The 25,122-nt window shown below is 45.1% G+C and overlaps 1 protein-coding gene across 4 annotated transcripts in view; it reads right to left on the bottom strand.

The window, feature by feature from the left end:
- DIS3L2 (DIS3 like 3'-5' exoribonuclease 2) overlaps positions 1-25,122 on the bottom strand; it is a 393,028-nt gene that overhangs the window by 198,906 nt on the left and 169,000 nt on the right. For all 4 annotated transcript variants that reach the window (XM_072637426.1, XM_072637425.1, XM_072637427.1 and 1 more), the window contains one exon: positions 11,368-11,541. In XM_072637426.1, the coding sequence (XP_072493527.1) occupies positions 11,368-11,541 (174 nt within the window). The remainder of the gene's footprint in view (positions 1-11,367; positions 11,542-25,122) is intronic.

Raw genomic sequence — 25,122 nt, forward strand, 5'->3', positions numbered from 1 at the left:
CTAGTTGGCAGGTCGACACCAAATGGAAAAAAAGAGAAAGCAATTGGAAAATTTAGAGCCAGCAGTTTTCAGTGCCAAGTTTCACATGTGTAATGGTCCAGGGGAGGTCACTGGGCTCCCTTTTTTATTAAGCAAATGGTGAAGAAATAGATATCCACCAGTCTTTCCAGGTCAGACTATAGAAACCATCTCCACTCCACAATAAGGTTTATGGCTCTCCAGAAAAGTGACGTGATCCAATTTTCCACAGTAATACTAACAACAGGAGACAGGCAAAAAGCAGTCTTGCTTTGGGAAGTTGGGGCTTTTTTCTACCTCCAATAGTTAGGCTTTCTTAGGCCACTGTGATCTGGTTTTCCTGGCTTTGACTTCCCATCCCAATTTAGCCATAAAGGAAACAGAAAGATATGAATAAAATTGGAAACATTTGGAACATGTTTCAGAAATCATTTTGGGGTTATTTGGTTCTTGGTGAAACCCCTTTAAATAGTAGTGTCCTTGGCAAACACTCCTTTCTGCTCCCCAAAAGTTGGGGTCATAGAATAGAAGCAGTTTTTCTTAACCTCTCGTGTTCTGCTACAGAAATTGTCCATGCAGGCAGGGAAGGCCAACAGAAGAGTAGAGCTGAGGGGCCAGAAAAACTGCTCACGCGAGGAGCCTCAGAGCCACTTGAAAATGCCCCGGAGATTTCACACCAAGCTCAGGGCTTGAAAATTGCTAACCAACCACTTTTCTCTTCAAAATAAACACCTTTTTTCTTCTCAAGTTCAGTTTGCAAAATATTGCCCCAATTTCACTGGACAAAAAATCTGGAATTTTACTGACATAATTGGATTATGAGGTTTAAAGATTGATGGAACTTTTCTGTTCCAAATATAATTGTTCAAATACCAAACCCAAACTAGCTGCATAAAGAGCTGCTCTTACCTAACCTGGGCCAGAGTAAGAGGACAGGGCTTCCAGGGGACGTAACCCAGGGTAAAGAGTCAGAAGGCTACTGGGAAAGTCATGAATCCTCAATTCCCACCCCAGCTCTTAGCAAAGAGGCCCCTGCATTGGGGGTTGCGTCCATGAAAGGAAGAAGCCCCATCTGATGGTCCCAAATGGACACTGCCCATCTCCCAAGTTTCCCTCCCTTCACCACCAAGAATGGGACAATCTCTAACCGGATTCCCACCAGATCACTAGACTGAAGCTGGGACTTAAGAAGACATAACTAACAAAATAAATTAATGTAGAGTTAGGGAATCATAAAAGCTTGTAATAACATAAACAGTAATTATTTCTCAATATCAGGGAAAGGAGGTGAGGAAGATACAAAGCAACATCCAAAAATCATTTCCATTTACCACTAGACACTGTCTTAGCTGAGTGCTTAGCTTCAATCCCTGCTCCTTGCTGCAGATATCTGTAGAAGGGATGCAGGCATCAAGAAGGGGGCTGGTCTGAAGGATGACCCAGAAGGGTCCTTCCAATGCTCAGATTCTGAAACTTGAAGTTGAAGGCCAAGTTTGGGGGGACAGCATGGGGAGAAGGACAATCAATGATTCTAAGAAGCTATTGAAGATTCCTCTCCTTCCTTTTTGCTCCAAGACAGCACTGTGGTGGCGCTGTCCATGTATGAGCCAATGCACAGGCACAAGGTGGCAGCGAAGTCATTCATCATCAAACAAACATCCTGCTGGGAGCAGAACTCCAAATTCCTAGTTCTCTGGTGTGGGGCCTAAGTCACAAGTAAAATCTAGGGAGAATTCTAACCCCAGGGGCAGCAAATGTCCTGCTGCCCCATTAGCAGCACAGCCTTTGGGGGCTGGGACAGAAGACCAAACTGCAAGCAAGGAGCTTCCCACAGATGAAATTAGCCAAGAAAACAGCCCATAAGTAACCAACCAGCTTCGGTTCAGATGTTAGACAAGTTATGTACACACTTCCCTCACCCTCCCTAGAGCTGCAAGGACCAGAGAGCGGGGGAGGGAGAGAAAATTTGGTTTGCTCTATCCCCACTAGTGGCTATATTTATAATCTCCCCTTCATAAAGGACTAGAATTAGACTGTCTTTGGATAATTACACATTCCACCCAAATCCACTTTCAAATAAACAATTAACAACTTAAAGAGACTATTATGTAGAAATGCAGACAGGACTTCTAATACTCAGGACTCATGTCCCTACAGAACCTTAGAACTAGAGACCCAGAGTGGTGAATGGCAAAAGGCAGAGCCCAAGGGGACACATCTCAAACCCCATTCCCCACCCTACAATGAGGCAAGGCTCAAGTCGACCACAGTCTTAAGGGGTCAGAGTCCTCATGACCACAGGCACTAGATGGCTCCTTTGAATTTGGGCAAATCAGCTCAGCTCTCTGAGAGACAAAGAAAAGAGATTGCTATCAGTAACAGAGAAGAGCTCTGCATATGGCCTCCTCCTCTGACTCCCCCAAACCTTCCCTGATCCCCCAGCTAAGAGTAATCCCTTCCTCCTCAGATATTCCTAGAGTTCACTTTTAAGCCAATTATGCCCTATTTGGTATGAGATTTAACTGTGTACAACCAGCATCCCCTTGCTAGGAAGAACATGACTCCAAGAGGGCAGAGACCTATCCTTGTTACCTGTGTGCCTCTCCCAAGTCCTAGGATAGTGACCTGCACACGCAGAATATTGTGGCCCCAGTCCTCATTCCCCCTTGGAAGGTAACCAGTCCACCTCCACATCTACATCTTCCATGTGATTTGAAGGGACTGGTATGGTTAGCATGAGCCATGGGCCTGGAGGCTGAGGGCTCGGTCAGAAATTTTAGCTTAGTCATTCACAGCTCCCCAGATACTGGCCAAGATGCTGGCCTCTCGAAGTCCTGGCTTCCTGGGTGGGCCCATCACTTGAACCCACTTCGACAGGTCATTTTTCATCAGTTCCTTCTCAGACTTTAGCCTTGTTAGTGCTCCCAGAGATCTTACTACTCACTGCCTTTGGATGAAGCACCATTTTGGTTCCAGCCACACTGGAGAGTTTCCCCAAGAGAGAGGCTCAGCATCTCCAGATGTACTGCAGAGGTGGGCCCACAATACACCAGCTTCCCTTCCTGACGCATCCTGGCCCCAGATCCCTGTTGCTCTGTAGGGACATCTAGTCCAACCTGCTTGTTTTAAAAATGAGGCAACTTGATTTAAGATTGTACATGTCTGGCCTATATATCAGATTGCATGCCATCTTGGGGAGGAGTCAGAAAAAAAAATTGGAATTCAAAATCTTACAGAAGTGAACGTTGAAAATTTAACAAAAAGGAAACTGAAGGAGAGGCAGCTAAGCCGTGAATGGCTGAGAAATTTGAACCCCAGTCCCCAGACTGCATTGTCCATCTAACTGCACATTGAACTGAACATAAGCAATCTTCACACATTTCTGTCCCCTCGTACACTACTGAAATCAAGCGGGCTCAAGTCTTTGTGGGTCTCATTTAAAAGGCTTGATGTCACCAAGCTAGAAGCAGCTCCAGAGGCTCCCCCAATGCCCTCCAAGAAGGGGCAAACACATCTGGCGAGCAAAGGTTTCCTTTTGGCATCCTTAATAAGGGGATAAGAGAAAATGATATGCAAAAGCAGACTTTATATATATATATATATACATATATATATATATATATATATAGTCACCAAAATGATTGGAAGGGAAAGGAATACACTTTCCTTAAGCACTCACCCTGTGTCAGGCACAGTGCTGAGCACTTGACAAATATTATCTTATGTGATCTTCAAAACAACTCACTTTACAGTTGAGGAAACTGAGGCACAGAAAGGCTGACTGACTTGCCCAGGGTCACCCAGATAGAAAGTGTCTTAAGCTGGATTTGAACACAGGTCTTCCTGACTCCAGACCCAAAAGCCACCATCGAGCTGCCCCAGGTAATGAGAATCCACGAGTCCACTGTCCTTACTATCTGGTGACTACAAAAGAACATTTGAAAGTGAAACATGCTTTTCAGGCTGTCCTCCAGTAAAAGATTTCCCATGAACATGGTATCCTGAAAGATGGGACAACAGAGATGACTGTTCAATGGCCCCAACTGATTATTAACCTCACATGAGGCAGAAAACAAGGAAGCTGGTGCTCCAAGTGTTATTATCGGTTGAGGAGTTTGTTCCCTAGTCACATGGCTGGGGAGCAGCAGGAGTGGCAACCATTCTCAGACTGCTTTCCCATCACACAGGACTGACATCTGTTGGTTTCCAAAGGTTAATGAAAGGACAAGTGGAAGGAGAAAAGGCAGCCATGGCCAGAAGATGTGGCCAGAAGATTTCAGAAAGAAGTCTCCTCAGAGGCTCAGCTTTGACCCCCTAGATGTCTCCATCAAAGCAAGTCAATCCGTGAATCTGGGGTGGGATCCCCTAAGTCACAGAGTCTGGACCTTTGCCCATGTGATTCTTTCTTTTTGAGAACTGTTGTTGGACACCCAGCCCATAAACATGCATTCACTGGCACGTGTCCTACTCGGAGCTCTGTTACCCTAAGGACGTTCCAACCCCTGTGAAGGCAGGCACTGCCTTCCTCTTCTGTGGATGGTCCACCAAGCATGGGGGCCAGCATAGATGGTCAGTGCTAACTGACTGGCTGATGATACCTAGACAGAGTTTCATGAACTGGCTTCAAAGACTAAGGAAGTTCTATGAGCAGGAGGACCTCAACATGCTGCCAGAGCTGAGGAGGGCTGGGGACTAGCTGCCCCCTACTTTACATGGGGCCTAATCCTAAGGAACACACAATTTCAGAAGGTTTATCTTCCCTAGCTTTCCTCATTTCTGATGGAGTCTGCATTTCTCTAGACACATACTTAGGGTTATACCTCTTCCAGGAAAGAGGAAATGCTCCCAGTTCCACTCATTCTCTGAACTTTGCCACCCCCACCCCCATAACTACCATCACCAAAGCCATTCCTGCCATCGACTCCACCCCACCACTATCTTCACCATCACCTCTATCATCTCCACCACCACCACCTGCCTCTGCTGCCCTCAGCAGCCATCTCACCTTGCACAGGTCTCCCCCAGAAGCCTTCTCCTCTGATTGTTGAATCAAGTTTGAGGTGCCAAGGCCAAGCTCACTTCACTCCCAGCTCTTTGACTTACTCTCTATACTTTTTCACCTCCTCCTGGGTAGCCATGTTCCTGCTCAGGTACCTTTCCTCTGCAATTACCCCGTCACTACCATTTCCTGGATCCCTTGAATAAATCCTTTCCTCCATTAGAATGAAAATGGTCTTTGTCTCTTTTCCTGCCCTGCCTTCCTTCCCTCCTGGCCCAACCAAATTCATTCTCATTCTCATTCTCTCATTCTCTCATTCTCTCTCTCTCTCTCTCTCTCTCTCTCCATGTACAGGTGAAACACAAACTTAAAACAAAAACTCTAACTTCTACCATCCTAACATCCGGCTACACCCACTGCCCTATCCAGCCTTGTCCTCTTTCTCCTTCGACAGGGGGTTGGGGGGGTGGGGGGATTGGGGAGAGAGACTTAGGGACAGTCTGTACAACAACATGGTTGTTCTCTATTCCAAAAGGTCCAAAAGTCAGGGACTTAACTCATCTCCACAACTTCTTTTCCTATTCTGTTATGGCTTTCTTATAGACAAATTTAGGGCCACGGAAATGAAAGGTGATGGGACCTTAAAGACGCAGTTTTAGAGATCAGGAAATAGGCCAGAGAGAAGGAGGCTGCCCAGGATCATGCAAGTCCCCAGAGGCAGAGCCAGGATTTGCAATGCTAGGGTCTTGCCTCTACATAAGCTTTTCCTGGGTTCTTGTTGAACACTTCTTGGACTAAAGAATGCCTTCTGTATAAAAGGGGGCAGTGCTTCCGCTGACTTGTCCTTAAGCTACCTCCCCCCAAATGAGGTACCTTCCTCCAGGTCACAGAGACCCCTGCCCTTAAGACTGACTTTCCATGAGACCCTAAGAGAAAGTCTGGTGGTTGGCTGGTTTTTCAGGACCTCTGCAGAGTAATGGTGTTTGGGGGTTTTCTCCCCTTGCTTTTTTTGGGGGGACAAAGCTATTAGAGGAACTTAACCTGCCCCATGGAAACATTTCAGACTGTCAAGAGACCAAGGATTCTTGGGGGTGGGAGGGGGGGTTTGTTTCCAAAACCATTGTGTAACACCCATGGAGTGATTCCTTTGTTCTTACTAAGGAGATTAGACTATGATGGGGTAAGAGCAGGGAGATTTCAGGACTTCAAATGGCAGTTCCTGCATCCAATGGAGCAAATACACGTGTCATTTCTTGCACTCTTACCTGGATTTAATCGATTCCAGCATGAAAGTCAGTCTTTGGACATAAAAACTAAGATGTCAAAAATTAAATATTTAATACACATTATATGGAAATTTATCGATCAGTCAACATTTATTAAACACCTACTATGTGCCAGATTCTGAGCTTGGCACTGAGGATACAAAAAGGGGCAAAAGAGAGTCCCTGCCCTCCAGGAGCTCACAGTGTCATGGGGGAGACAACAAAGAAATCTGCATAAAGCAGCTACACGTAGGATAAATAGGAAATGACTAGCAGAGGGAGGGCACTGGAGTTACAGGAAGTTAGAAAGGCATCCTGTAGGAGGTGGGATTTTAGCTGGAACATAAACGAAGCCAGGGGATCAGCAAACAGAGGGGAGGAGGGAGATGTGGGCACAGACAGAGGCAGACGGTTTGGTTCATCAAAAAGCCAGGGTGCCAATGTATTGAAGAAATTACGCCCAGGAGTAAGGTGTAAGAAGAGTGAACCACAGGAGGAGGCAGGTGAGGAAGGGTTCCAAACGCCAAGCAGAGCACTTTGTCTTCAAAGCTGGAAGTCGTAGGGAAAGAGTAGGTGGCGGCAGCAAGGCCACGGGGAGGATGATGAGAGGTTCAAGGTGCCAGTGCTTCTATAAGGGGGTAAACAGGGTAACTGAAGGCAAAAAGCCTCGAGGACAGGGCCCAGAATCTTCTCTAAAACACTGTAATCAACCAGGATGCTTGTTAGCCAAGACAGAATGTCCTGTTTAAACCTGCAGGGGAATTTGGCAGAGCTCCCTTGGAAGCTCCCTGGGGTCAGGCCCACAGGTCTCTAAAATGAGCTAAGGACAGCACCCCTGGCACCCCCTGTGGAAGCCTCAGCCCTTAGGACCAACCTCAGAGGGGCTGCTGCTTTCCTGGATTATGGCGGTGCTCATTTCCTTGCTTACCTCATCCAAATTAATGAGAGTGGAGAATGTGAGAGCATGGCCACAGGGCTAGTGTTTCCTCCCACAAGCTTGGGGGTTCTTTGCCTCCCTGCACCTGGAGAACATAATCTCTTTATTCTTACAGGAAGGTTTGATCAGACACATCCTTTCCCTCCCCACGTTGATTCCCAGGGTCAGGATAAGCAATTTAGTCAGAGGTAAATAGAGGACAACGGAACCAGGATTTCAGCCCACATTCACACCTATAATTTTTATGTTTAAAACTAGCAGCTCAATTAACTGGGGGCAACAATGAGGAGAAGGAAAGAAGAGGGAAGGAAGCTGGGCAGGGCAGTAAAGAAAGTACTATGCCAGGATCACCTCAACCCTTTTCTAGCCACAGTGCAAAGGACAAAGGACTGCCTTGATCTCCCCAGTCCAAAACAACCTTGCTCAGACATCACAAAGCTCTGGATATTGTGACCCACAATATTACTGAGAAGCTCATCTGTATTTATGCCTGATGCCCCAATATTATCATAATCGCTCTGATAACACCAATCTTCCTAAACACTGCATGTGCCCTCCCCAGCCCCAGCCACCAGCCCAGTGCTCTGCATACAGTGGGCACTTAGCAACTGCAGCGTTGATCTAAACTGACTGCAGATCACTGTAATCTGGACCATCTTAAGGACAAAAGTAGATTTACTTGGGGCTTAAATTGATTCTTAAAGAGATATTTGTAAGGGGAAGAATGAAGTACCCAACATCGTGGAGAAGCTACAGTGCCTACCTCTTCCCAGATCTCCAGAGAATAGTGCAGGACAGCCCAGGATCTTAGCTACTCCCGACTCCATGTGCCATGGTGATAGCCAACAAATCCAATCTCTATATCCCTGCTGACACATAGCCATAGCCCAGCCAAGCCCTCTGTGACACAAAAGTGATTCACCTGGGAAGGGCAACCCACTGACAGAAATGGGGGACACAGAACCACAGGAGGCTGAGGGAGGGAACTAGCACTTTTGCAGAGGCTTGTCTACAATCCCTTTCCCTTTCTTGGGCATCCCCTGGGTGTTCTTGGCCCCCTGCTCCCCATTCTCTGCACTTCCTCTCTTGGTAACCTCCTCCCCTCATACAGGTTGAATCATTGTCTCTATGCAAATGTATCACTTCCCTTGTGCTCCAGGTCAACATCCCCCAGGGCACATTTTCCACTAGATGCCATCTCCACAGCTGACCTGAGCAGCTTTCCCCAACACCAATTCCTCTTCTTAACTCCCTGTTCTCCAGGATGGTGTATCATTCTTTAGCCCCCAGGTTCTCAACTTCAGCTCTGACCTCAACTTCCCACTCTTCCTCCCCAGGTCCAACAGTAGCTAGATCTTATCAGTACTATGTCCACAAAAATCTCGTGTCCCTCCCATTCTCTCTCCTTACACAGTCCTCCCCCACTCTCCCCCCATTCACCTCACCCCACCATCTCCCAACTGGTCCTCCTGCCTCCAGTTTCTCCCTCTCAAATGAATCTTGGGGCAGCTGACAACACATAGGTCTGACCATGTCCTTCTCCAGTGCCTCTCTATTGCCTCTGGTATCAAATATAAACTCCTCTGTCTATTTCCAGCTCTTTACAATTTGGATCCAACTTACTTTTCAGTTTTATTACAAATTATTTTCTGTCCTGCACTCTACAATGTAAGCCAGCCTTCTTACTGTTTTTCACATATGACATTCCATTTTCCAGCACTTAACACAGTACTTAAGGAACAGTAATTAATGAGTGCTAGTTGACTGACTGACTTTCCTTTCCTACTCCTTCCCAGAATCCACTCCTTTCTCACCTCTGCCTCTCAGAAACCCTTCTATCCAATAAAATTCAGCTCAGGCACCACCAGAGTTCTACATGAACCCTCTGCTCATCTGCACAGCTGCCAGTCACCTCCTGCTAAAATTACCCTGTCTGTAGATTTTATATCTACTCCTCTATGTACAAGTGATTTTCTCCAAGTAGAATATAAGCTCCTGGAAGGTAGGGACTCCCTCACTTTTGTGTCTGTGTCCCCCAAGTCTAGCACAGCCCCTCGCACAGAGTAGACACTTAACAAATGCTTGTTGACTGACTCTTGAAATTGAGACTGTCTGAGGAATTTGGGGCGATATGGCTATTGTACCCCAACAACCCCTCTCCTTAAATCCCAGCAGGTTAAGCAAGCGGCAGAAAAGTCCAACAGAGATCAAAACATTCAGCAGCGCTTCTGCGGCAGCAAAGCACTTGAAACAAAGTGGATCCCCACCGACCACAGAACGGCCAAACAAACCATAATGTGAAAAAGGCAATCGAATGTTCTTGTGGAATAAGAAAACAGAAAACGACAAACGAGGAATTCTTAGAAACATGGGAAGGTCACATGATCCGGTACAGAATGCAGTGAGCAGAACCAAAAGGATGATAGAGATACAAAAATGTAACCAAACGCTAGAAGGAAATCAATAACCAGAGCTGGTCCCAAAGAACAGTCAGACCTAGCCTCTGCTAAAGGAGAGGCGAAGAGCTGCCCGGGGTGGAGTGCTGCATTCCATCACTATACTGGGCTTTTATTTCAAGTAATTGTGTTTCTTTGTTACAACGGGAAAGTTCATATCAGGGGTGGAGAGGGAATCATATTCAGAAATAGCTTTGAAATGAAAATAAAAAGTATCAGTACAACGTATGGAAAAAGAAAGAAGTGGAAACTAGCAATGATTTCACTTTCACCTCCTAAGGAGAAGCCACTTGAGAGAAAGAGTCTGAAGGAAACAAGTCAGAGGTCTGGGCTGCACACGTCTGGCTTTGCCACTTGTGAGCTGTGTGACCTTGGGCAAGTTCCTTCACCTATTATTTCTGCCTCTATTTTTTAAATGGATTTTAAATTATGTAAAATGAGGTCATTATACCATTGTGCCCCACCTCCCAGGGATAAAGATCTTGCTTCTGGACAACTAGCACCGAATTATATCCACTGACTACTCTTCCTCTTCCACCATGGCCCTACCATGGTGTTCATGCCCAGCTCCACCAGTGGGAACAAGCAGCCTCTACCAAGGTGGGGAGGCTTCAAACACAGGCATACCTGAGAGCTCAGTACAAGACAAGTAACTACAAAGGCCTTTTTCTTGGTGAAGTGAGACACCACCATTCATTAAGCCATCTCCCAAGACAGGAGCAAGTGTGCCTAAACTGGTGAGCTGATCTTCTGAAGGATTTCTTTTCCCTGATCTGCCATAAAGAGCCAATAAGCAGGACGCTTCCTAAGAGACAAAGAGTAAGAATGAGGAGCAAGAGAAGCTGGAGTTTTCCCAAACAAGGTACAATAAAAAGCACAGGGAGGTCGTGGCATAATGTGTTCAGGAAGGTAAAGAAGGAGAGTTTGTACATCCAAAAGCTCTTGGATACATTAAGACTTGAGGATAAAAACTGACAATGCCACTGGACTGTCTGAGAAGTTTCTTGGTCCTAACCATCCCCAAATGGAGCCCAAAGTGAATGCCAGCACTGAAACCAAATTAGGAGGAGAAATATCAGAAAAGTAATTCCATCCCACAATGAAGAAACATCTTCAAAGAAGACACCATTATAAAAACACCACAAAAGTATTTTCCCGTCCATTCCAGACCTCACAGTGACGCTCAGAGAAGAGGCTCCAAGCATGAAACCTTGAATCCCTGCTCGGCCACGAAGAGGTCCCCCGAAAGGGGAGCCTCCAACCCCAGCCCAAGGTAATAACTCCTTCCTTACTTTGGTCCTTTACAAAGCAGGGCTACAGACATTATCTTCTTGCATCAGCCCAAGAAACCTGGCAGCCAAGCAAGGCAGATAATATTGCCTCCCACCCAACTGGATTTGTTTTGTTTTTTTTTAATAGGTAAAAGAAAGGAAACTCAGAGAACTATGATCTCATTGGAGGCTGGGTTCTAGGCCCCAGAATATAGCATTTCTTGCTGCAAAGTAATCCCCCCAATTGGGAGGAAAAGAAACAGGATGGTCTATCTATCTGTAACAGATATTTACTAAACTGAACTGAATTAGAGTGGGGTTAGGGAAGGAGCAGTGAGAACCAGGCACCTTCAGGCTCTGGGGTTGGGGGCAGACAGAAAACAATCATTACAAAGAAAAAGGAAAAATTCAGAGAGTTTACCTTAAATCTCTTCTTTTGGTGAATTCTACAGGTGGGATGGTCCAAGGCAGACACTGGGGGAGGCATTCCAGAACTTCTGGGGAGAAATCAGAGAAATCCACCCCATGCTCCATCAAGATGCCCTCTGTTTCAGGTTCTATCTCACCAGCCTGGCCCAGGCTCTTAGCCAGATGCCTACGGACAAGATACAAGGGAAACACAGGTCCATCAGTAAGCATCAAGCCCACAGGAGCTAGACTCATCTTCTTTTTCTAGACATGGAAGAGAACACACCAAATCCCCTAAAAATCCAGCCATTCTCAACAGAACCAAAGTCACCAAAGGTCTGGGCCTCACCCAAGTGATTCAAAGTCCATCCTAGCATGCAAACCTGAGCTTATTCTAAGAGGCAGGTTCCCAGAGCTAAGCAGGACAAGAGAGAGAGTATCTTATTTGAGGAGCCTGAGACTCAAGAAGGGGAAGGGCTCAAGGTCACAGACTAGAGAATTAAAAATCATGTCTCCTGCCTCTCAACCTTGTGCTCTTTCCCCTTCGTCATTCTAGGGCAGGAGTCTGAGAACTTCAATTAGAAAAAAACCCAAAACCTTTCTGATATATGTGGCCTCCTTTGTATCCTACTGATTTTATCTTACATCTCTAAAAACATTCTTTTGAGAAGGGGCCCATGGGCTTCACCTGACTGCCCAATCATCCATGACACAAACATTGTCTAAAAACAATGTTATTAAACCATATTGTTTGCGATCTCTCAAACTCAAAAATGAGCCAAGATTCTTCAACTAGATATAGGATACCCACAACTGCTTCTCAGGGAAATTTCAAAATAGCTTGTGCTGAAGGCTCTGTACAAAAGTATCTTTCTTTTACACAGTTCCAAATGGCCATGCCATCCCTGTGGAAAGGTTCCTGTTCATCTAGTTGGCTCATCAGTGGTCAATGTGAGAGAGAACAGACCCAAGGGTTGGGCCTCTAGATGGGATCTGATGAGGATAATATTCAAAAAGGATTCTGACAACTGCTGCCATGTAGTCCTGCTCCCAGGACTCCTTGAAAGTACTTTGTATACCAGGTAAACTGGACAGCTGTCACTCCCATCCCCCATGCTCTCTAGTCCCCTGGCCTCTGTTCTGGCGATTCCTCTTGCCTGGTGGAATGCTTTCCCATCCTTTAAAACCCAACCTGAATGCCATCACATCCAAGAAGGCAGCTTGATTCTCAAAACCCACGTGGAGCTGGCAGAGAACTTGACGTGACATGTGGTCGCTCTGTGCTGACTTCTCTCTCCCTATCAGCCACAACATTTCATCAGAGCAGTGGCTACACTGTCCTCTAGGAGCTTGGTTTTCACCAGCACCCTTCATAGTGCTCATAACTTCACTGTTCATAACAGGTGCTGAATAAATTGCTGTTTTTGCCTGGGCTGATGTCTAGCCCCAAACGCCACACTTCAACTTGAAAAAAAAAATCTAAGTGTTGGATTTTATGTTTCTTTCTATTAAATTTAATCTTATCCAATTCGGTCCCTCATTGCAGCTTGTCAAGATTGCTTGGAATCCAAATTGTGTTCTCCAGCATCTTGGCCAAACCTACCAGAATGCCCCCAAATACTGCTCAGATGATGCTTTACTATCACTTTCCCTCTGGCTTTCACTGTTCCAGCCTGTCTTCCAGTCAGGTTCCTTGGAGGAAGCTGCTAGACCACCCACCTCTGCCCTCAGGCAAAATTCAAACCCAGCCACTTTTGCTAACCAGAGAAATCCAGCTTCCTTTGGTAAATGGGGAGAGATAGCCAAGGAGTTTGAATAAATGAAACCTTTGCAGGGAAAACGAAGGAAAACCAAACCCAAACCCTTATACTCCTTGTCCGAGGACTGGAACCTGTAGGAATAAAGACTTCTCCCATGCTTTCTATTAATCTACCTAGCATTCCCATTAAATCATCAAATTTACATTGAGTAACTGTCAAAAGAAATATACTTTCCCATTAGGAAACCCCAGATCAGCACACATTTTCTTGGTGGAACTCTTTAAAGGCTTTGTCATTTGAACTCCAATCTTCATTAATCTAAGCTAGGAGTCTCTGCTCTGCCTTTCAACTCCCAAATAGAGAAGCGTTCCCATTTCACTCTTCACAATGAGTCCCTTACATTCTTCTTGGATAACTGACAACCCCGAGGACTCTTCATGTTTTATCACCCCCTTTCCAGTGGGGGAAGGAGGGATCCTTTGCTTAGACAGATAAGGTTTGCTTCTAGCAGACCTTCCTGCAGAGTCTCTCTAAATTCAGAGCCAAGTATATAAAGGATTTCCAAGTCCAGTGAGCAGCTTATTCATCATGGCTGCATGCTGGGACAAGGAAAGACCGTACATCCTTCTTAACCATACTCCACACAAAATCTCTGTGGTTCCTTCATGATAGCCCTCTCCCAAATGGTCAGGCCTTTAGCACAGAGTTGGAGCTCCCAGGTTTTGTTCCTAGCACTGATTCACTAGGAAGAGCTCATGCCTAGTAATGAGCACCTGATGTTCTAGTTTCTCTTCTCATAGGTCAATGGCTCAAGTGACCAATCAATCATCTACAAAGAATATACTATGGGCCAAGCAGAGAGAATACAATGGCAAAAGTGAAGCAAGTCCTCCCCTCAAAGAGCTTCGATTATATCAGGGGAGACAACACATCCACAGATCAATGTATACCAAAAATACTAAAAAGCACAAAGACAGGAGGTTTTCCCCTTTCTGGGAATGGCCTCCATGAAGACTACAACTGACCTGTAACTTAGGATATAGCATTTCTACTTAAAAGGAAGGTAATACTGTTGCAAATTCTCTCTGAAGGCTGCAGAGGGACTGGGGGAGAGCAGGGCTTGAATTCTCTGATGAAGATGAAGAATTCTTATACTGAAAAACTGAAATAAAAATTTTAAAGGCTCCAGAAAAAGAGTTTTCTCCAGTCTATGGCTAAAGAAACGATTCAACAGCCACATGGGGCCATCCCCCAAGGCAGGAGCTGTAGGCAGATTGGGAGGAATTCCTATCTCTACACCCTGATCATTATATTGCACAGAGCAAGAATCAGACACTGGTAACCTCTTCACTATTCTCTTTCTTTTTTCTGTACTAATAGTATTCACATACTAAACCAAAATCATAAAAAACCAAAGAAAACCATATAAATGTCCTCACTTAAACCCACTGCAGGAACACGAAGATCCCAGCCTGGCTCCCAGCCTCCTTTTGTGGTGCTGAGGTTGTTCAAGGCTTCAGGGCAGTGGCAGCAGCTGGGAGGCTTGACCATCCATCCTCAGACCTCTCTAGGGGGCCAAGTGAAAGGCCACAGCACTGAGGGAAGTACAGGGACACCAAGAGGTCATTCTGGGAGGCCAAAATTCTCACTACATCTACCTAGTTTCTAAGGATTCATGCCGTCAGCCACAACCCCCCCCTCCCCAAGATTAGCTCCAGAAGGAAGTCCCTCCTTCCCTGAACTACACTAGGAATGTCTGTCCTTGGCTCAAGAATTCCTTCTGGCTGAGCTGACTCAGAAATGTCTATAAGCTGACTTGGTACAACTCAGTTCAATGTTCTACCCAACTATGACTACCATCCTGAGTTCCCAGAGGTGCCTGCCATCAGGGTAGCAGGACCCTGACTGACTCCTCAGCTCTCTTTCCTTCCTCTCTCATAGCCTAAACCTCAAATGAGGAGTAGCCTTTTCCTGGGACCAGGAAAGGAGGACTTAAGTAACCAAAGGAAGGTCAGGAAGCTAAAAGGGGCTCATCAGCCTCAACAGTGTAGCACTGTGGGGAGAGCACCACACTTGGGACTCAGGGGATTTCAGGCTTGGAATCAGCTGAGACATTAATCCTATGACTTATAGTCACCAAAACTCTGAGAACCTCCTTTTCATTTGTCAAGTAAGAATCATAGCATTCACACTGCCTAGCTCACAGGGTTGTTGTGAGGAATTGCTGTGTAAACCTGTTTTATGGGAACATGATTTATGATCATTAGCTCACAAACTTCCTAAAACAGCTAGAGTAGGTAACATTTCCTTGGGCAGACTCTGCCATGATTCCCCCTCACATCTGAGAATAGAGTGTTCTGACCTGACCCCAGAACACCACACCAGGAGATCTGGCTCAGGCCTTCGAGGGCCACTGAGATGGGACTTTTCCTCTCTCAGCTCCTCCATCCCTCACAACAGGCAGGTGACCCAGTCTTCTACCTTCCTGAAAAGACATATCTCACCTTCTCTGAGTTCACTCAACACCAACCCCCTTTCCTTTTCCGTTCTTCAGAAATTCTCAGTGTCCTCTTCCCTCTGGTCACAGAGTAAGAGAGATGTTCCTACTAATGAGTTAAGATCCTTCTGGACCCTTGTTCCCATTCCCTGATGGGAAAGCTGTAGTAGAGGTGGCCAGAGAGGAGGGAGGGAAGCAAAGCATGGCCTTTCCTGAAACAGTGTTCTGGGAGAGGCAGTCACAGGCCAGGAGGAGTATGGGATGCCGAGGCAGAAATTCCTTATGCCAGGTAGCTGAAAGAGGGGGTAGGTGGTAGGAAAATAGACTGCTGCTGATCAGAGGTGATCCCTCCTCCCTCCAACTGGATCCTCTTCTGTGACTTCAGAAACATCAGACTCTCCTGTGTTCTCCGTCACTAAATGCCCTATGGCTGGCTCCTCTCCTTCCAATCTTTACAAAGTGAGTATTCCCTAAGGGTCTTCTTGTCTTTCCCTCTTTACTCTCTCCCTTGACAATCTCATCCATTCCCATGATTTCAAAGACCCTCCCTATGATGATAATTTTCTCTATAAATATTTCTGGTGCCAATCCCTCTTCTGAGGTCCACTCAGGATCCTCAACTGCTTACCCAGCTTCATCTTTAGATTCCATCAGCTCTTCAGGCTCAACAGAGTGTTGAAAAGGAAGCTCTTTCTCTTTCCCCTTAAGTCTGCTGCTCTTCTTTCTAACCTCATTACTCTGGTACCTTCAGTCCCGTTGGTGGAGGTGATCAGGAATACTTTCTTCTACCTCACCTCTCACACGTAAATGCAGCTAAATTCTAATGAGTCCTCACAATGCCTCCATCTGGCTTATGCTCTGTTTCCACTGTCCCCACTTTACAGAAGGCCCTCCTCCTTCCCATGGTCATAGACCATAGTGATAACCTTCCATGAAATCTTTCCATCCCACTTTCTCCCCCATTCAATCCACATGTTATATTGCTGCCAAAAATAACCTTTCTTATGCCACAAAAACAGTCATGTCTTTTAGGAGTTCTTTTCTTCAGTATTTTTATGTCTATTCTGCCAAGCTATTCATTCTCTTTTCATCATTTTCTTGCATTACTCTCATTTCTTTTCTCAGAATTTCCTCCACCACTCTTGATGATCAGGGTGTGAAGATTTTTAAAAATCTTCTTCTTTAGCTCTTCCAAGAATCTACATTTTTCTCTGAGGCTTTGGTTTATTGGTGTTTTCACACTGTATCTTAAGCCTCCCTATCACCAGAGCAGCTTTTTATGGACAAGTTTTTTGTTATTTGCTCATTTTTACCAACTATTTCTTAACTTTGATTTTCATGTTACAGTTGGGCTCTGCTCATGGCATGGGGATGGGGGTGGGGAGGAGTGCACAGAGATTGGCCCAACCTTCAAGTTTTTTTGCACTGCCATTTTCAGAACTAGTTCTGAGGGTCTGTCAAGTTTTCAGTGCTTCCTATGATGAGGTGTCATATGATCAAGGGAGAGATGTAGTCACTGTTCTTCTGGTCTACATTCCGGTACTTATCCAGGAAGGATCTGTGCTCCCTTGTGTCCTCAAGTGCTCCTCTCCACCTTGGCACCATGACCTGGAACTAAGTAATGGGCAATGGAGTTGTCAAATAGTAACCTGGTCCTATGCCTAGTGCTAGTACAGGGCTCCCTAGTTTATTGCTTGTCCTTCATTTTCAAAAAGGACAAAGGAGGTCACAATGTGATGTCTGGGCACATGCATGAACTGGATTTAAGTGAGGCAGAGCCGCACAAAGTTGTCAGCCTCACTCTTCTTCTGGAGTCCAGAGGCAGGACAAGAGTCAAGACAATTGACGATGGCCCAGGATGCAGGAGATGATGTTGGTGTCTTCCATGACAGCAGCTGCTTCTGTCACCTTCATCTGCCCATTCCACTAGGTGAAGTCCTTTTATGAGAGGGGCAGATGCCCCCATAACTCACTGACACGTTCATGGTCTCTTGCTGAAACAGTTTTAGCAGAGTGTGGGTGCTGTACATGCTGTAATTGTTGGAGCACAGCTGAAAGTTGAGTGCCAGGTGCCCTCCACAGGAAGATGCGCACCCTTGAAAAGGGCTCCAACCAGCGGCACCAGTCTTCCCAGGATTTAATAGGAGGCACTTAATAAATGCAGAATTCCCTCTCTCCAAGAGGGAAAAGTTTCTTTTGAGAATATAACCATTAGTACCAGCACAGGGTATCATTTACTCAACTACAAGAGGACTTAAGCCCAGTTTTAATAATTTAATAAAATACAAAATAGAAGGATGTGGTTATTTTAACCTTTATAGTGGGGACTTCACATGCCAGGAAAGACCTGGGTTACTTACAGACGGAGATGAGCTGGAGTCACCTTGGACTGACTTGTAAGGCCAAGTTGTTAAATTTTCAGTCTGATCATTTACACCCGAGAAATCAACAAACACTGCAAATCCAAGATGAGTGATTTGTTGATTGACTACTCTAGATTCTGAAAACTGATGGGGAAAATTAAAGATGAAGTTTTAATTCCAAAGAGCTGATTGTTAACATTTACCAGAAAGCCACTATTTACAGGTCAAAGAAAATAAACAGAACTCACAGCAGAGTGCATGAAAAATACAGACAGCTCACCAACATTCCCTAGAGACCTATATAGCTTTATGTACTAGGTAGGCTAGTACAAGCAAATCCAAGCCCCCTCTCCTAGATGCCCTGAGGGTATCCCCATCTCCCTACCAGAAACAAAACTCTTGAGTCCCCAGTCATCTTTCCGATCCACTTCCCGTGTCTAGGTGCTAAGAGCTCTCCAAATGGCTGCTGTCATGGCTGTCACTGCCAGCCCCATGCCAGTGTCACAGACCTCTCTAAGCAGCATGAAGGGAGGGGCTGTGTCTCATCTTAGGGGTAGATCTGACTCAGTTCCTGCCACAGTACCCTGCATGTAGTCCTCACAATAGTCTGTGATAGTGCCATCATGTTCTAGTATACAACATCAGAGATAAAAAACATCATTCTGCAAATTAAGAGGAATCTGAACACAGCCTAAAGATGCCCCCTTTTTGTTCATTCTGCCCAGCCCAAAATCTGAGCTCCCCTTTGTAATACAGCTTATAATGAGAATCAGGGTAATTCTGGTCAAAGCTGACAAAGACAACTGAAGTTCTCCATGAAAGTCTCTAAGACGAAAGCACTGACTGCTGGAATATCAGGCCACAGAGGCTCTTTCCATCCCACAAAACTCCCTTCAGAGCGCATGTCACAGCCAAACAGAAGGCCGTGTGGCCATCTTGGGGCTCTAAGCCCACGGCCATGTCATTTTTAAATGGGTCTCTGGGAGAGGTGACAAGAATTCAGCAGAGTGGAAACAACTGCTCTGGCTTTACTACAAGGACAGGGTTCAGGGAGGGCAGGTACTCAGCAGCAGAACCTGAGACCCAGAAACGTCACAGGGCACCAGAAGCAGAGCTGGGATTCAACCTGGCCTAACTTCTTAACCCAACAGTCTTTCCAGACACCACTCTATTTGTTAAATCAATCAGTAAGTGCTTACTATGTGCCAGGCACTGGGAATAAGTCCTGGGGATAGAGAGAAAATACAACAGTAAGTCCTGTCCTCAGGGAGCTGACAGTCAAATGATGAACCAATGGAGATGGGCATTCACAAAGGAGAGCTAGATGATAGATGGCAGCCTTGGGGGAATGGTACTGCAAGGGGCAAGGGGGAGGGGGGAATGACACGAGGAGGGGCAGTCAGAAATCTGAAGACTCAGAAGGGAAGAAGGCAACCGGCCAGGCGTGACAGATCAACCAGTGCAAAGGCAAGAGATGGGGCAGAGAGAGGAGGTGAGACAGTGAAGGGAGCAACTAGTTAGAAGACCCAAAAGAGGGCAAAGATAAGCTGAGAAGAGGGAGGGACTTCAAGCCTGGGCCTCCACCCTCCTCCACTTGGACTCTCATCAGCTCTCGTGGCTTTAATGACCATCTCTAGGCTAGCGTTTCTCCCAAGGTGCCCTTTCCGCCCCAACTTCTCTTCTGACCTCCAATCTCCCTTCACCAGCTGCCTTTCAGACATTCTGAGCTAGATGTCCAGCACACATCCTAAACTAAACACGTCCAAAACAGGACTTCTTACTATTCTCCTGAAACCCCGCTCCCCATGTTCCTTTCCCTTTTACGATCGAGGGCACCCCTATCTTCCTAGTCCCTCAGGCTCACAACCTAGGAGTCATCCAGGACACCAAGCTCTCCCATGTTCAATCTGATGCCAAGGCCTGGGATTCCACCTCTTCGTTGAATTTGCCTCTGTCTCTCTTCAGACAATGCCCCACCCAGGTGCAGGCCCCCCTCACCTCACACCTGGATTATTACAGGGGGTAGGGGGTCTGCCTGTCTCAAGTCTCTCCCCTCTCCAATCCTCCATTCAGCCACTAAAGTGATTTTCCTAAAGAACAGGCCATGTCAGCCCCTACCCCCATTCAATAAATTCATGTGGCTCCCTATGGCTTCCAAGATCAGATACATAATGCTCTGTTGGCATTCGAAGTCCCCTTCTAGCTTTCCAAGATCCTCACACCCTAATCCCAGACACATGCCCTTCAACCCAGGGACTCCAGCCTCTCCTCAGTGCCAACAACAAGACCTTGCATCCCTGGCTTGGGGAATTCTCTGGAGCTGCCCCTCCCTCAGGCCAGGAACACACTCCCTCCTCCACTCCAATCATTGACCTCTCTGGCTGCTCTAAGTCCCAACTAAAATCCTTCATTCTACAAGAAACCTTACCCACCCCCTCTTAATTCTAGCAGGTGCTGAATACATGTTTACTGACTGACTGACTGGATGTTTTACTCTGTAATCTGGCCATACTGGTCTAACTTCTTGAACCATCTGCAGACTCTGCTCCTTCACCCTGGCCATCCCCTAGACCCTAGTCCATTCACATCCTGTCTTAAGTCTCTCTGGCTCCCTTTGAGACTCAGCTCAAATCCCACCTCCTGCACAAGGCTTCCCTGGGCCCCCACACTTGCCAGTGCCTTCCCCTCTGATAGCACCTTCCATCTGTTCCACATATTACATATGTCCCTAGGCCCCCAAGCCTGAAATGCTTTTGCTTCCAAGCTATCAACCAATAACCATATGGAAAAATGCTCTAAATCCCTAATTATTAGAGAAATCCACATTAAAATGACTCTGAAATGCCATTTCATACCCATCTAACTGGCAAAGTTAACTCTAAAAGAGGAAAATGGCCAATGCAGGACAGGATGTGGGAAAACAAACACAGTAATGCACTGTCTGTAGAGGAGTGAACTGGGCCAGCCGTTCTGGAAAGCAATTTGAAACGATGCCCTACAAGTCACTAAATAATACATGAACTTTGACCTAGCAAAACTGCTACTTCTATACTCCAAATAAATTAAAGATGAAAAGGACTCCTATGTCTGCAAAAATATTTGTAGCAGCTCTTTTTGTGGTGGCAAAGAACTGAAAACTGAGGGGATGCCCAGTAACTGAGGAATGGCTGACCGAGCTACGGCACAAGAATATGATGGAACGCTATTGTGCTATAAGAAACCATGAAGGGGATGGTTTCAGAAAAACCTGGGGAGATCTGTATGAAGGCATGCAGACGGAAGTGAGCAGAAGCAAGAAAATGATTTATATGATAACAGCAAGATTGTGAACAACTTTAAAACATTTAGGAACTTGGATCACCACAATGAGCAACCACAATTCCAAAGGACCAACTGACTCATGAAGAAACATGCTACCCACCTACAGAGAAGAGAACTGATTAAATTAAAAGTACAAAATTAAGAAGAGTACAAAGTTAATTAAGAGTACAGATTAAAGTTTGGGGTTTGTTGTTTTTTTGCATTACTAAATGCAAGAATTTGTTTTATTTGACTATAAATATTTGTAACAGGTTTTATTTTTCTTCCTATCTTAATGGGGAGGAGTTTGGAGGGAAAGATTTTGGAACTGAAAATAAAACTGAATTTAAAAAATAAAAACTGAAAATGAATGAAGGTATTTTACTCAAACTAATTCATATAATCAATGCCATCTCAACTAAATTCCCCCCCAAAATTCAATAAATTAGAAAAAATAACAACAAAATTCATTTGGAAAAACAAAAAGTCAAGACTATCAAAGGAAAGAATGAAAAAAGGTATAAAGGAAGGAAGTTCAGCAGTACCAGATCATAAACTGTATTATAAGGCAGTAATTATCAAAATTATCTGGTACTGGCTAAGAAATAGAAAAGTGGATCGGACGAACAGACATGACTTATAGCAGCAAATGAACATAATAACTTTGTATTTATATTTAACAAGTGCAAAGACTTAAAATTTTGAGATAAGAATTCATTATTTTGTAAAAATTGTTGAGAAAACTAGAAAACAGTGTAGCAGAAGCTGAGCATGGATATCATTTACCAAGCTAAGGGCAAAATGGATACATGACCTAGATATAAAAAGAGATTTTAGAAGAAAATCAGAACATGGAACGTATTACTTATCAGACTTATGGATAGGTGAACAAATTATGAATAATTAAGAGACAGAGAGCAAAATAAAGTGTAAAATGGATCATTTCAATTATACTAAATTAAAAGGGTTTTGTACAAACAAAACAAATATAGCCAAGATCAGAAGGAAAACAGAAAATTGGGGAGGGGTCAAATTTTATAGATAGCTTATCAGATAAGAGTCTCATATCTAAATTACAGAAAGAATTTAGATGTGTAAGAATATGATTAGGGAAAAAGGAATAAATAAATAGGGGAAACAACAAGTAAATGACTAGTTATATACAAGAGAGATGCGGAGTAGACAGAAGCTAATTAGCAGCTGGTTGGGCTAAAGTCCTGCAGGGAATGGACTTGAAGCTAAGTCCTAAAGGAAACCAGGGAAAACTGAAATGAAGATAAGGGGGCTCAGAATTTAGATGGAGTATAATGTGCAAAAAAGTCAGTGTAGCTAAACTATCAAATGTGTGTAGAGAAGTTAAGTGGGATAGTCCTGGAAAGGTAGAAAGAAGCCAGGTTGTGAAGGCTTTTAAATGCCACAAATAAAACTTTTTATTTGATTTGAGAGGAAATGGAGGCCGCTGTACATCACTGAGGAGTGGTGTGGCATGGTCAGAGCTATACTTCTAAAAAATCACATTGGCAGCTAAATGAAGGATGGACTGGGATGAGGAGAAAGGAAAGAGGGAAATCAGTTACAAGGCTATTTTAGGAGGCCTGAACTAGATTCATGATTGGGTAAATGGAGAGAAAGGGATGCATACAAGGGTTATTGTGAATAAGAAATGACCACATCTGGGATTCATAAAGCAAGTGAGAGATGAAACAAGGTCAACCTAGATTGTGAACCTGAGTGCCCCAGTAGGTGGTGGGGCCCTCACCAGTGATAAGGAAGTCTGGAAGAGAGCTGGGTTTTAGTGGAGGAGTCAGGAGGGGACTAATGAGTTTTGTTTGATAGGCCTCAGGGACACATCCAGTATGAAATATCTAATACGCAGTCAGTGACGTAGGACTGGAATCCAGGAGGTAAATGGTCATTATTTTCTTCAGTGAAGCATAAGTCAAGGTCGCCAGTTGACAGTAGAGGGGGAGATGGTTGCAATCGGTGGTGGACAGCCGAGAAAGCTTCGAGTTCCTGCTGTGGCAAATGAGCCTGTTCCACTATTTGGGCTAGCAAATCCATTTTGGAAGAACAGGATGTTGACTTTGCTGCTACAGTGACTTCCCCGCTGAGATTAGTTAAGATAAGTTTGTAGTGGGCTCAATCAGCACGTTTTCAAGATCTTCACCAGATTCATCCAGCAGCATGTGAACAGGAGCAAAAGAGGCATATGGTGAAAAGTAATCTGGGATCGGGGTTAAGAAGATGAGGGATAACTGTAGTAGAGAGGAGAGTGGAGGACTGAGCTGATTCACCAAGAGATTAAGAGAGTGCAGGGGGATGGCCTAGGAAAGACCAGAGAGGAGAATGGAACAAAGTAGAGGGATGGGGTCATCAGGCAGAAGAAAGGTAGAATGATAAAAGACTGATTTGATGAAGAAATGTCAGAGTTCATGAACAGAGAAGTGTGGGCAGCAGTGAGATGAAGGGTACGACTATTTCTGTGTGGAAACAGAGTACACTGAAAAACTGTGAAGTCAGGGTATTGGAATGGGCATAAACATGTATGTGGAAGTTTCCTAGGATTAGAATAAAAGGTAGAGAGGACAGAAAAACTGTAGAAGGCAATGTACTCATAGAGTAAGGCAGACAAGTGTTCACTGGCGTTTAGAGTGGGGGATGACTTTGGTACCACCAGGGGCCAGGGTACTAAAGCAGACAGAGCAAGGCAGAAGCAGTAACTGATCTGCCATTCACAACAGGGAATCTGGGGCTTTCAGGCTAGAGAAAGAACAGAAGGGGGAAGAACAGAAAGGGGTCTACCTTGGTCTTCTAGGAGCTCATGTTCTGGCAAGCCTTCCTCTCATATTCAATTCTGAGTCAAAGGAATCTGGCTAGGTTTACTGAAACTACAACATGGCTCATAAGGACAAAAGGATATTTTGGCTACGGTTTCCAGCTTTGATCGAGAAGTCAAAGTTCCTATTAACAGTAATTAACATTTATTTTACAAGGTTCCAGAGAACATTTTCTATTTAAATAAACGTGTTCCAGACTTTGACTGGAGATAGATCTGATGTCCGCCAAGGCAGAGAGGTTTCTTGTAGAGGAGAGAATCTAATGGGTCAGCAAGGGAGCAGCGACTGCATATGGAACTAGAGAGTCCTATGGGACTGAGGCTTGGCCCTCATGCTACTCTAAGGCTACAACCTTCTCCCAGGCTCTCCACAAGCCACCAGAACAGCACCACAACCCACCAATGAACTCATTCACAGGCTTCTCTCTGCCACATTGAAAATATGTTTCTTACAGCCCAGTCCCAGTTAAGTTTAGGTTTAAACCTACTGGGCTTCTTCTAAACAAAGTTTTCCTTTGCATGGGCTAAAGGTCAATATCACAGGTTTCCACATGTCCCCAGGCCTTTCTGCTTCGGGGCAGAGAGAAGCACAGAATGTTAACAGAGCATTGTCTCTCAGCAGGGATGCAGAAGAAAAAAATGGACCAAATGTGGGAGGAGTAAGAAAGCATCTTTCAGGACTCCCGTATGCTTTCCTTTGGGTGCTCTGAGGCTGTTCATCCAAAGGAACTTGCAGACTAAGACCTGAACCCTCAGAAGTCGAATCCATAAAACAGATGGAAATCTCCCAACTGAATCGCAGCCCTTGCTTCATTATCAGCAACAGCCCAGAATACCAATGCCTTGTACTCTGGAGATGTTTGCTCTATGCAATCTGCATTGCTGGTGCTGGTAGAGAGAGGAGCAGGGACAAAGCAGTCACTCCTCTAGGCCCCAACAGCCCATCCCTGAAGATCTCTTAACTTTCCGTACTGCATCAGCTGTATACTGAGTCGCCTTAATGGACCTTTCC

The sequence above is a fragment of the Notamacropus eugenii genome, chromosome 2, assembly GCF_028372415.1.
Source record: "Notamacropus eugenii isolate mMacEug1 chromosome 2, mMacEug1.pri_v2, whole genome shotgun sequence".
Taxonomy (NCBI): Eukaryota; Metazoa; Chordata; class Mammalia; order Diprotodontia; family Macropodidae; genus Notamacropus; species Notamacropus eugenii.